We start from the raw sequence: 12071 nt of genomic DNA, 5'->3' as shown, positions 1-12071 counted from the left end.
CGCACACTCCTGCTTTCTTCTCTTCTTATTTGCTTCTTCTCTTCTTCTCTTTCTTTTCTTCTATTCTTCTTTCTCTTCATCTGTTCCTCTTCTTCGCGAATGTCGATATATCTGCGCGGAATACGGGTAGGATAGGAAGAACACTCGCGCGTGTGTCGGCGAGCACAGGCGATGTTCTCGGGCGCGAATAAAAGTCCTACCGTTATGGACTACGTTTGATTGCTAATAACGAAAAAATGACCGGTCGTGCTAGTGAGTCGGTTTATGTGCTGCCAAGTAAAATGGTTCGCTATCCGTAAGCGTGGACTGACCCTCCTCCAGTTAGCAACCTGATTTCTTGGTTAGTGCATGGAACGCCGCGAACGCGAATTAGAGTCACTGTTATTCTAACACTCACGGGAGTGCCGGGCGCGATTAAAAGTCCTACCGGGGACTTCGTTTTACCGTACCCTTTATATTTGATCACGCCGGTCACGCGAATTTTAAAGTAGAGTCCCCGTTAGCCGTGGGTCCCCATATGCAGCAACCTCCACGCGGTGGGACCTGGGTCGGTAGTACTTGCTATATATCGAAATCTATATTTAAATTATATCTAAAATTTATCACTACGTTATACATATAATTATAAAACACAAGTACTACCGGGCGGATGGCTGCATATTTCAATGTTCTTCCAAAATCTTTCTTCTCTCTAATTTCAATTTGACGTTAAATTAATTACATTTTAAGTTGTTTGTTATATTTCGATAGATAAATAAATTGAATATATCAGAATTGTAAATTAGATTTTTAAAAAAACTCACAGAAAATTTTTCGGTTGCACTGATATTTCTTGTTTATCTATATATTCTTACCGACTTTTATTAATTATTATTTATAATAATTCTCTTATACTCTTCTTCTTTTGGAATTTTTCTCTTTCAAGTTTGATGATGGAGATATCTATCATCGAGGTACCAATCATCAAGAGACTTTTCATCGTGAAATTTATTTATTGAATTATTATACATTTTTGTTTTTTGTATAAATCATATTACAGATAAAATAAAGGAGAAAGTTTTCGTTGCCGTTGACGCTGTCTCTGGTTATGGCCAAGTATCAATTTATTTCAAAAATCCAACCGTCTTTTTGATGGTTGTAATTAACGTCATCCTTGTAAATACTTTCTAAGTTATCTTTCTTGACGGATGTCGTCATTATCCGCCAAAGGGATGCTTCGCACTATTGATGTTAACACTTCTCGACAAAACTTTCTGCTATTAGCGCTTGTGCAAGTTAGAATGTATCTATCATTTATTTCCAACGAGTGAGTTGCAATAGGTTCTTTTCTCCTACAATTCCATACGTGCATTAAGTATATACTGATCAATAGTATTTTTTTTTATTTCAAAGACAATAATGTTTTCTTTTCTATCATAGTTTGCTTGAAAATTTATTTGTGTTTAAGGGAATGTGGTATACTTATGTGTTTTTCAAGTCTTTCGAGAAATTGCTATATTTCTATTTTATCGCTATTTTCATAAAATTCGAAGTGATTTTGTTTTGTATGAATTTTAGCCTTTTTATCATTTTTATATTTGTTGCAGAATGTGAACTTTACTGACAATGATCTAAAAACTAGTGCTAAAGAAATTTACTTATTATCATCTTGTTATCATCTAAATGAATTATATCCCGAATATTCAAGAGTGTTCAGAAATTAAATTTGTATAATACACTGTATGTGAGTACGATCTTATTGCTTATGTGCTTTTCTGATTTTTGACTAATGTAACAAAATATTTTTAAAAATTATTAAATAGAATTACTAAAAAAATTCAAAGCAGGCGTATGAATACTTTTTTTTTTTAGAAATCGTTCAAGTATTAAACATTTCGTTCGAACTCTCGTTTATAATTCATAAAGATTTCGATTACATAGGAATTTAATTTATTTGCCCAATGAAATTTTTATATCTTTCTTTTTTCTATAAAGATATGATTATAATTATACTACGTGAAATATTTTATGTTATTTTTTGTAGCATATTGAAGTACACCGCAGATGTTTTAATTACCTAAAAGAAAAATTAAACTTTCAAATTCATTCAACTAGATCCGTCATGCACTACATCATTAATTTCATTTATTTTATTAATTACTCACATCGCCAAAAGTGACAATAGAAATTTGCATAAACTTTCCGGCAGTTAAACGTACCACAGAATTGGATCTAAGTATTATTAAAATAAATCCGCGTGCCGTGCAATTAGGAAGAAGATGCCAATCGCACGCGTAAGCGACGTCACCTACTTGCAGGCACTATCGAGAAATCTAATTTGATATCGAGTTTCGATTTTACTATATAATTTCGATCAAGTATTAGACGCTACCTGGTGTGAGAGTTTCTCGCTAAGAAAACAAAATACGAAAATATTGAACATCATGGAGACAAATACAAGAAAGTATGCCATGGTATTTTTCGTATCGTTGTTCTCCCACTCCTGAAAAATACGAAACTTTTTAAACGTAAAACGCACGAATATAATTTGAGCGAAAGCGTGTGCTCCTTTCGAGATATCGTAGAGAAACAATAAATATATGTAGGTGCGGAATGTTTTGACAAAAGTGTTACTAGTTTAAAAACTATCGCATTACTATAATCTAAATGATAACAATGATGAGCGATGTTGCGATTACGCATACAATAATAAAATAATACATTAATCGTGTATTATATCGAATCTTGGCATACCGTGATACAAAAATATCCCAGCAAGCACATATTTAATGTGCAACCCAGAAGTTCGACGAGACATATGCGATTAATCACGTTCTCTATATATTTTATAAAACTGTAATCAATGGATTTCTACATATCTCGTAGAGTTTTGTAAAAACTATTTTTAGCTTTTTCGTACCTCAAAGTGCGCACATGGAGTCCGACAATGTCTGAAAGTTGATAACGCGTCCATTCGATCGAAGGTATCGTGAAGGAATCTTTCATCCATGCCATCATCATTGTCAGTTGACCACAAGCATGCATAATAAAAACCGCGGCGAGACTGCAAGCGCACACGACGATGGAGCTGGTGATAATACCGGAGAACAGTTGGAGTCCATATATGATCTCGTAAGCCGGATTATATCTCGTGTCCACTATCTTGCTATAGCAAGGACAAGGTAACGGATGCAAATAGAACGTATGATTTTCTATGGAGACAGGAACGAGTGACATTCCTTTGACCAGGTTATAAATGAAAACGCCGCTGCAAGTAAAACTCGTACAAATAAGAATAAAATAATGAGCACTGTTGGCATGAGCCAACATGATGTCGCGATCTTTCGATCTTTCAACCGTACGCCAGTCTCTTTCGATGTGATCCAAACATCGACGCACGTTTCCTCGGTGGAACAAGATGTAACTGTATTTGATGACACCCATAAGCCAATAGCTCACTTGACCGAGTGCCTCCATTCTTGCTTGCAAGTTCTTTTCCTCGAGGAAAGCGTACAAAGTACATGGTACAAAAGTAAAGCATATTAAAGAAAAAGAAAGAATGATCAAAATCAGAGAACGTAATTTTTCAATCGAAGTCTTTGTCATCGACGATTGCCAAGCACCCATCGACGTTAACAACCAACGTATCAGTCGAACACTATATTCGTTGTCGTTAACATAAGTAACATTGACTTCGTTTCTCTTCGACATATCCGTCAATTTGTCCATGATCGTCGTACGAAAGCACGTCGGCTACTGATGATATTCTACGTTCCATCGCTTTCACCCTCCTTCACGTAACTTAATCTCATTATCTAATCTCTACGCTTGCGCGAACGAAACTTGTCTGTAGATAGATTAATACGAAGAAGAGTACAAGGATAGTTCGGCATGCTAATCGATACTCGCGATTTCGTGACTGACACGTGTGTCTTTGAATTTGTCGAACGAAAGGTGAGATAGAATTTGAAATTTTTAGCTACGCCTAGATATAATGTTTTACATTGTAATTTACATCGTTATCTACAAGGAAAGAAAACTTCCGAATTCTAATAACGTCGATCTTGCGTAGGTATATCGATTATCATAATATTCACTGTTCGTGCCTCTTCGTCTTGTATCGGTCGAATTTTATTCGGTCAATGTTCTCAACATATTCAAGTATGCGAGCGATGATTTGATAACCTGTAAAAAAGAAATACAAAATATTTTCTAGGCAAAAGATATAAGATACATCTAAGTAACTCGACACTCACATCGCCGAAACTGGTTAGCGATAGTTCTATCAAATATCCTGCTGTTAGATTGTTCGGTGAATTAGACATTGCAAGGATTAGAACAAGGCCGCGAACATCTTTCCATGGTAAACGATACCAGTCGATCATGTAGGATCTTTCTCCTACTTTTTGGCACTGTTATAGGATTTCTTTTGACTATTCTGTGATATAGATCGATGAAAATCTTAATTTCGATTTAGTATAATTGCAAGTGTTACGACCAGTGTAAACAAATTTTCATGATTCTAAAAATATAGACTGTAAAATAGAAATTCATATTATACCTGATCGGCGAGAAGTTCACCTATATAACAGAATATAAAGATATTAAATGTGACTGATACGAATAAAATGATATAGGTCACACGACCCATGGTTTCGTTATATTGCCAGCCCTGTGAATATAAATATTGATAATTATCTTTTTATGGGTTACGCTGTTCATATCGCTTATTTTACCGTGATACAGTAATATCCAAGAAGACATATATTCATGGTACATCCAACAACTTCTACGAGGGATATTTCATTCAACACTTCCTCTGTGAGCGATATAAAACTAAAACGTGTTAAGATACAGGTAATATCTTAATTATACAGAATAATATTCGAGAAAAAATCATGAAATTAACACAATAGTTTTCTTTGCTAGAGACAATGGCTTTCTCTTTACTTACTTCAATGTCCGGACATGACGTTGGACGATATCCGCAAGTCTCTCTTCGATGGTATCGTTAGAGTCTTCACGGCCATCAACCAGATTTTCCAAACAAGAGATAATCAACTGCAATTGTCCACAAGCGTGCATAGCAAAGGTAGCGGCAAGTCCGCAAGCAGCGGTCGTAATAGAATGGGCGAGGAATCCTGAGATACACTGAATACCAAAGAAGATCTCGTTGATCGGACTACGACGCGCGTCGACGATGATTTTTGCAACGGGATAAACGAGAGGTCTGTAGGTGACATTGCTGTCCACCTCGGTTATCATTCCTCTCGCGAAAGGTACAGCTATGTAATAAAAAGCAGCACTGCTGTACATGAACGTTGCACAAACGATGACGATACGACGGCCCAAATTTGCGTTTTCCTTCATTATCTGGAGATCCTCGTTGTGTTTAACTTTCTTCCAATCCCATTCGATGTATTCGAAACATCGACGAATATCGTTTTCTCGTATATTTAGAGCACAATATTTTATGATTGCCATCAGACAAAAGCTCAATGGTCCAGTAAGTCGTAATTTATCATAGGTATCCTTTACCTCAAGCGTCAAGTATAATCCACATGGTATCATAAGGAAGATAATAAGAGCGTAACAAATTGTTTTGTTCAATCGATGCAAATAAATCTGACAGTACGAAATATCGGAAGATTTTGGCCAAGCACCGATCGATTTTAAAATCCAACGATTCAGCTGAACATTAAAATTCGCATTCTCATCAAGATTATCTCGCATGCTTGGCACGCACAACACATCAGCCATGATCGATGTTCGAATGAACATTCGCCACTAAGTAACTGTTCACGATTTTGCACGTAACAAGGCTCACCTGACCATACGTCACGTAGTAAGCACGAATACGCGCCTGCGCTATTCATTGAAGTTCCTGCGGCAGTATTCGTCGAAGGGACGTAACGATAGCTTAGTGCAAATAATGGGATCTATGTGATATCTTACGACTTATTACGCGTATAACGGATTATAAGGGTTAAGGTATGTAAAAAGAATATTTCTCTGGACAGAATAACGAGTTAGATATTTGTTAAATCCAAGAAACGATATTGTAATTTAATCAGATTATCTTGGAGATTATGTTCTTTTACAATTTTACAACTCCATAATTTCAATTACGTCAATGTCCGTAACATATTTAAATAGGCGACCGACGATTTGATAATCTGTCATGAAAGAACGAATTAAGGTTACCTTTCCTCTTTCAATTTATATTCTCAGTACGTACTTACATCGCTGAAGCTACTTAAAGAAAGCTCCATGAAATTTCCAGCCGTCAATTTCGTTGTTGTTCTCGACATGGCGATTAGAAGAATAAGAGGTTGACTTTTCTTTCCTGGTAAACGGTACCAATCGATCGCGTACGATCGCTCTCCTAATATTTTACACTAATAGAAAACGTATTTTCTATAGTGTAAATGTATCTTATTATACCGATTCCATTTAATGAATTACAAATAATTTAACGAACCTGCTCCATGAGAAGCTCCCCGATGTAACAGAATATGAAAATATTGAAAGTAACGGATGTAAGAATTATGCCATACGTTAGGCATCCTAATCTTTCGGTCTTGTTCCATTCCTGTACAAAAACATTTTGTTGTTCATTCGTCATTCATTTTGTTATACCAAACGCATACCCACCATGATGCAATAATATCCAAGCAAGCACATATTTAAAGTACATCCTACGACCTCGACTAGAGAAACCTCATGTAATAAGTTTTCAGTGAGCGATATAAAACTATAAAAAAAATCTTTTACAGATAAAACAATACGGCTATCTTCTTCGAAGAAAAAGTTCAACGAAAGAGAACTTACTTCAAAGTTCGAACATGCTGTTGAATGATACTCGCCATTCTTTCGTCCACGTTGGAACACATGTCTTCCCGACCATCCAATAAGTGTTCCAGCCAATTCATCAGAACCTGCAGCTGTCCGCAAGCGTGCATCGTGAAAACGGCTGCCAAACTGCAAGCACCAGCTGCGATAGAATGAGCCGCAAATCCGTAGAGACATTGAATGAAGATAACAATTTCGTTTGTCGGACTGTAACGAATGTCCATAAGGAAGCTAGCAACGGGAAAAGGAACTGGCCTATATGTTATGTTCATATCCGGTGCAAGAACCTTCCCACTCGTCAAAGGTAAGACAATGTAATAAAAACTAGCAGCACCGTAAGTGAAAACGATGCAAATGGTCACGAGACGACGTCCAGAGTAAACTTTCTCGATCATTATTCGTTCGTCCTCGAAATGCGTTGTCTTTTTCCAGTCCATCTCGATCGATTCGATGCAACATTGAATCTCTTCCTTTCGGATAGTCAAGAAGATATACTTGAGAATGGCCATCGCACAGAAACTCAATGGACCTGTAAGCTTCAATTTGTCATAGATATTTTCGACCTCCAAAATCACGTAAGGAGCGCAGGATATAAAGACGAAGATCATCAGGAAGTAAAAGATCCCGCTTTTTCCTCTACGGAAACACCTGTCCTTCCAAGAAACCTCGGTAGATCCTCTTTTCAATGGCCAGATACCCAATGGCTCCAAAATCCAACGATTCGGCTCGGTTGTAAGATTCGCGTATTTTTTATAGTTGTCGCCATCGTCGTTCACGTAAGTATAATTATCGTATTTAGTAATCATAGTTAACGTGATATCTCCACTACCTCTCAGCTATTACTGATAGTACTAGCATTATCTTTATACGCAAGTAGTCATTGTGCGCCTGCGTTGAGTCGAGCATTGAGTTATTTCTTATTCCCCCTTAATATAGGAAATACGTAATCCCGACTTTTTAACTTGGAAATAGCATGAGAGAACGATATTAAACAATCGTCCGATTTACCTCGAAAGAAATCGATCCTTCTATGCGATACGTTACTCATTATACGTGATAAAATATTCGATTACGTTTTACGCATACCTTCTGTTTGTTTTTTTAACATTAGAAGACACGATGTGTACAACTTTTTCGGGTCGGTGGTTGAAGCGAAACCGATGAACACGATGCAAGTGTTACTTTGTTTCATGCGATGATAAGTAAAGTACTACTTGCGAGTATATCGCAATTGTCGAACTGTTGAAATGAACATTGAAAATACGGGTATTTGGGTATAAATGAAATGTCGTTCATTTATGATGTTGTGATACGAAAATGAAGTATAATATGAAGAGGAATATTAAGAAAAGGTAATAAGAACGTTTACAAAGCGTTTAAAAAATCTTTCGAACTAGGAAAAACATTTTCATTGAGCGATCAAGCAAAGATTATTTTCAAAAAATTTCGAGCCACATTCATTGAATAATCGAACTCATTTACTTTTCTAAAGTGAACTTTACTTTTTTCAAATTTCTCTTGATCGATATAATACACGAAGCCCTCTGAATAGTTTTTTAACATCATCAATTATGAATTCTAAAGTGATTATTTTGTTGCATTGTGAGCATGAAATATACTCGAAGAATATTGTGTGCTCTTAGAAAAGCGTCAAATGTAATAGATAATACTCACGATGGTTGATTGTTTTTTGTGGAAATGATTGTGCACATTTATTAACGGAAATATCCACAAGAAGAAGAAAAAACTTCTTCGAAAGTTCTGCATTTCCAACATGATTTCATTTTGAAGTATTGGATATTATATACGACTAAACTTAATAACTTTTGCGTATGTGCTAAGTAAATATTTTATCTTACCATAATAATATAATATAGTATTATAGATATAGCAAGCGTAGATATCGCTATCAAGATATTCATCAAGCACAGCAGTCCTATTATTTTTTCGATGTTGAGTATGGACTTGCAATCGACTCGTTTAATTATTTTCGTTGAAGTATAGGTATTTAAAAAATTATCATTATAAGATATTTCCGTAATGTTGATACGAATCCGTGCCTACGAATTCATTTGTGATGTTGTACAAGATCGTCGATGTGTTTATCCGTTGCCTTTTTGTCGATTTCATTTGTCGTTTTAACAACGTTCTTCATTTCTTTAATTAAAATGTTTAACTGTCCGCAGGCGTGCATAACGAAGAAAGTTGTTTCCGCAAAAGGGATCGACCCTTCTATGCGATACGTTACACGTGGATATTATTTCCCTATCGCGATCACGTTTCACAGATAGCTTATATTTATTCAGTTTCTGGATTCTATAAAAGTACATAGAAACAATGTTCTCAGTCACGCACGCACAATTTATCGACAATCAATTACTGTTCTAAAGCGAATTATCAAGTATGATATTATCATGTCGTTTCAATACTTAGAATTATCGATCCTGATTATTGGAAAGCGAATGTGCGTCTGTTAAAACGAACATTGAAAATACGGTTTGATTACAAATTAAAAGACAGATAATGTTGTTTCTTTTTTTCTTTTCCTCGTTGCTTTCTTTCAAAAGCAAACAATTTAATAACTATTGAATCAGGTCTTTACTAGCATGAGTAATGTATTTTAAATTGCAAACGTACGAAGCATATTCAAGTAGGCACCAGCTGACTTAATAACCTAGATTTAAAAGTAAACATGTTTAGAGAATAGATATTCAATTAATATTTTCAATCAATAATTTTAGAATCCTATCAGCTATATTTGTCCATTTGAATACTTACGTCGCAAAAACTACTTATAGATAATTCAATAAAATTGCCAGCGGTCAGTCTGGTGGACGAATTAGACATCATAATTATCAATACTAGAGCAAGACTTTTTCTTTCCGGTATTCGGTACCAATCTATCATGTAAGATTTTTCGCCAACCTTCACAGTCTGTTACGACATTTTTGCAATTAGTATTCAGAACGTTTTGCGTTAATTTTTCGTGTCTTTTGAATTTGTCTATTTTCTATTCCTATTCGCGTTAATCTCGTGTGTCGTATAAAAATTTTACGTAGTTAACGCAAAGGCTTTTTTATCGTATAATATTTTAATCGTATTAAAAAAATTTATGAAAAATGATCGAAGGAAGTACCTGATTGGCAAGAACTTCGCCTATGTAACAAAATATGAAGATGTTAAACGTGACCGATGTTAGTAATATTAAATAAGTAAAACTATTGAGTGGTCGTCTAATATCCCATTCCTGCAATTTATAGATAAAAGGGATAAATAATATATATAATGTAAATTTGTGGGTAGTGTTAATAGAAGCAAAAAGGAAGCGGGAAGAAGATGAAAAGAAGAAATGAAAAAAAAATCGTTCACGTGCAAGAATGATTTATTTAATGGATCGTATGCGTACCACCATACAATAATATCCGAGGCAACACATGTTCAATGTGCATCCCACTAATTCAATGAGAGATATTTCTCGTATTATTTCTTCTGTGCGTTTTATGAAACTAAAATATAAAAATTCCGTATTGACGTAAACGTAGCTATTATCGATAGAAGATACCCAGTCTGGGTGAGCTAGAAATAAAGCGTGCAAGTGATATCGTCGAAGGAAAGCAAATATGGTATGGCATAGAATAAAACAGTAGATTCACCTGAAAGCACGCACGTGCTGTTCGACGATATCAGCCAACCTCTTGTCGAGCGAGTCCGAGACATCCCCTCGACCGTCGACAAGATATTCAAGCCAGGACATGAGTATTTCAAGTTGACCGCAAGCATGCATCGCGAGAAGTGCGGCAAGACCGCAGGTAGCTACGGTTATATTGTGAGCGACGAGACCGGAAAAGAGTTGAAGAATGTAAAAAATTTCATTGAGTGGACTTAAACGAGCGTCCGCCACGATCTTCGGTATAGGATATACGAGAGATCTGTACGTGATATTTTTCTCTTCGTCAAAAATTTTTTGACGTGTCATTGGCAAGGCTATGTAGTAGAAAATAACGCCGCCATACATAAAGACACCGCAAATCATTATCAGTTTACGTCCGAAATTTGCGTTCTCGATCATAATCTTTTTATCTTCGAGATATTTGACGTTCCTCCAATCGATCTCGATGCAACTTATACATCTTCGTATATCGTTCTCGCGAACGATCAGAATAAAATATTTTATAGCCGCCATCAAGAAAAAGCTGAGCGCGCTGCCAAGTTTCAAATGATTGTACAAATCTTCTAGTTCAAGAACTAAATACATTCCGCCAAATATCAAGATGAAACTTAGTAGCATGTAACAGATCACGATTGTAATCATTTTTAGAAAAACCTCGAAACGATCGTTTTCAGAAATTTTTGACGAAGAAGGCCAAGTACCTATCGGTTTCGATACCCAACGATTTAAAGAAACGCTTAAATCAACGTTTTTCTTAAAACTGTCGACCGTGATATTATCCATGTAGTGACGATAATACAGAACTGTTCGTCTAGTTTCAACGTTAAAACGTTACTGAATCTTTGAGACATGACAAGAAATGTATCGTTGATCGAATCAGTTTTGCGCTTGCGCTAATTTCATACTGCCTATCTTTTCTCTCGTAGATGACATTATAGTTCGATCCCTTGTTTTAATATGTTGCGAAATAATCGGTGCTTCTTACCAACCTCGACAACGTTCTACGCCTTTTTCGTGAAAACTTCCAAATTGATCAAGATTGCTTCAATACTCCTTATGCTCTTTTCTTTCATATATAAATTTTTTTTAATTCAAACACATTGATAAGAGAAGAATGCAAAACAACGTGATCTATCATTTTTACGATAAAAGGCAAGAAAAGCAAAAGGAATTCTTGTATTCGTCGATTTTTTTTCTCTTAATAAGTTTGTTTATTTTGCAAATTTTGTTTATTCTGTTTGTTAATTTGTATGAAAAGTTTTTAATTCTATCTTATGGAACTTTTACAGGATTAAAGCACCATCCTACTACGAAATAGTGCTTCGAAAATTATTAAAATGTTCTGTTTTAATACATGTTCAAGTGCACCAAGAACGATAATTTGTCTCTACTTCTATTATAATCTGTCATTTATTGAAGTGTCGCATATTTGCTAATATTTTAGAAAACTTGTATCTATTCAAATTCCTCGAAGTACCATTATAAAAACTGCGATTTCGATCATTCATTTCCATACTAGATACTACTTCGAAGAATGTTGAAGTATCCAACCGAGGTTTTAATAATCTAG

General features: G+C 35.5%; 4 protein-coding genes across 5 annotated transcripts in view; all 4 read right to left on the bottom strand.

The window, feature by feature from the left end:
• The window catches only part of LOC122636180 (odorant receptor 43a-like), a 3391-nt gene extending 2240 nt beyond the window's left edge, over window positions 1–1151 (bottom strand). The window contains exon 1 of the mRNA XM_043827154.1: window positions 1122–1151. Coding sequence (XP_043683089.1) covers window positions 1122–1151 — 30 coding nt within the window. The remainder of the gene's footprint in view (window positions 1–1121) is intronic.
• A 1010-nt stretch (window positions 1152–2161) lies between these two features.
• On the bottom strand, window positions 2162–3931 carry LOC122636043. 2 transcript variants are annotated; one of them, XM_043826865.1, is made up of 2 exons: window positions 2900–3931; window positions 2162–2833 (listed from the first exon to the last, which is right to left on the bottom strand). In XM_043826865.1, exons 1-2 carry the CDS (start codon window positions 3706–3708, stop codon window positions 2713–2715), a joined length of 930 nt encoding a protein of 309 aa, XP_043682800.1. In that variant the 5' UTR covers window positions 3709–3931; the 3' UTR covers window positions 2162–2712. The 2 variants fall into 2 exon arrangements, with proteins under 2 accessions (XP_043682800.1, XP_043682801.1); XM_043826866.1 differs by having other exon boundaries at window positions 2162–2482.
• Window positions 3932–4025: 94 nt separating this feature from the next.
• LOC122636179 lies at window positions 4026–7637 on the bottom strand. The gene is made up of 11 exons (XM_043827153.1): window positions 6811–7637; window positions 6634–6733; window positions 6461–6571; window positions 6222–6377; window positions 6109–6155; window positions 5817–5898; window positions 4934–5766; window positions 4716–4815; window positions 4541–4651; window positions 4236–4391; window positions 4026–4164 (listed from the first exon to the last, which is right to left on the bottom strand). Exons 1-11 carry the CDS (start codon window positions 7635–7637, stop codon window positions 4111–4113), a joined length of 2577 nt encoding a protein of 858 aa, XP_043683088.1. The 3' UTR covers window positions 4026–4110.
• Window positions 7638–8944: 1307 nt separating this feature from the next.
• Window positions 8945–11171, bottom strand: LOC122636044 (odorant receptor 22c-like). Its single transcript, XM_043826867.1, has 5 exons — window positions 10485–11171; window positions 10238–10337; window positions 9968–10078; window positions 9610–9765; window positions 8945–9505 (listed from the first exon to the last, which is right to left on the bottom strand). Exons 1-5 carry the CDS (start codon window positions 11141–11143, stop codon window positions 9452–9454), a joined length of 1080 nt encoding a protein of 359 aa, XP_043682802.1. The 5' UTR covers window positions 11144–11171; the 3' UTR covers window positions 8945–9451.
• Between the last annotated feature and the right edge of the window lie 900 nt (window positions 11172–12071).

The sequence above is a fragment of the Vespula pensylvanica genome, chromosome 20 (genome assembly GCF_014466175.1).
Source record: "Vespula pensylvanica isolate Volc-1 chromosome 20, ASM1446617v1, whole genome shotgun sequence".
Classification (NCBI taxonomy): domain Eukaryota; kingdom Metazoa; phylum Arthropoda; class Insecta; order Hymenoptera; family Vespidae; genus Vespula; species Vespula pensylvanica.
This window is presented reverse-complemented; position numbering and strand designations above follow the sequence as displayed.

Bases quoted from the DNA above. Each gene is read 5' to 3' on its own strand.
- LOC122636043 (XM_043826865.1), bottom strand. From the start codon at position 3,708: ATGGACAAATTGACGGATATGTCGAAGAGAAACGAAGTCAATGTTACT. The intron at 2,834-2,899 runs GTACGAAAAAGC...CATTGATTACAG, and splicing joins CTCCATGTGCGCACTTTGAG to TTTTATAAAATATATAGAGA.
- LOC122636179 (XM_043827153.1), bottom strand. From the start codon at position 7,637: ATGATTACTAAATACGATAATTATACTTACGTGAACGACGATGGCGAC. The intron at 6,734-6,810 runs GTAAGTTCTCTT...TTTTTTTTATAG, and splicing joins CAGCATGTTCGAACTTTGAA to TTTTATATCGCTCACTGAAA. The intron at 5,767-5,816 runs GTATGGTCAGGT...ACAGTTACTTAG, and splicing joins ATTCGTGCTTACTACGTGAC to TGGCGAATGTTCATTCGAAC.
- LOC122636044 (XM_043826867.1), bottom strand. From the start codon at position 11,143: ATGATTACAATCGTGATCTGTTACATGCTACTAAGTTTCATCTTGATA. The intron at 10,079-10,237 runs GTACGCATACGA...TATAAATTGCAG, and splicing joins TCGGATATTATTGTATGGTG to GAATGGGATATTAGACGACC. The intron at 9,506-9,609 runs GTAAGTATTCAA...TTTTAAATCTAG, and splicing joins CTATAAGTAGTTTTTGCGAC to GTTATTAAGTCAGCTGGTGC.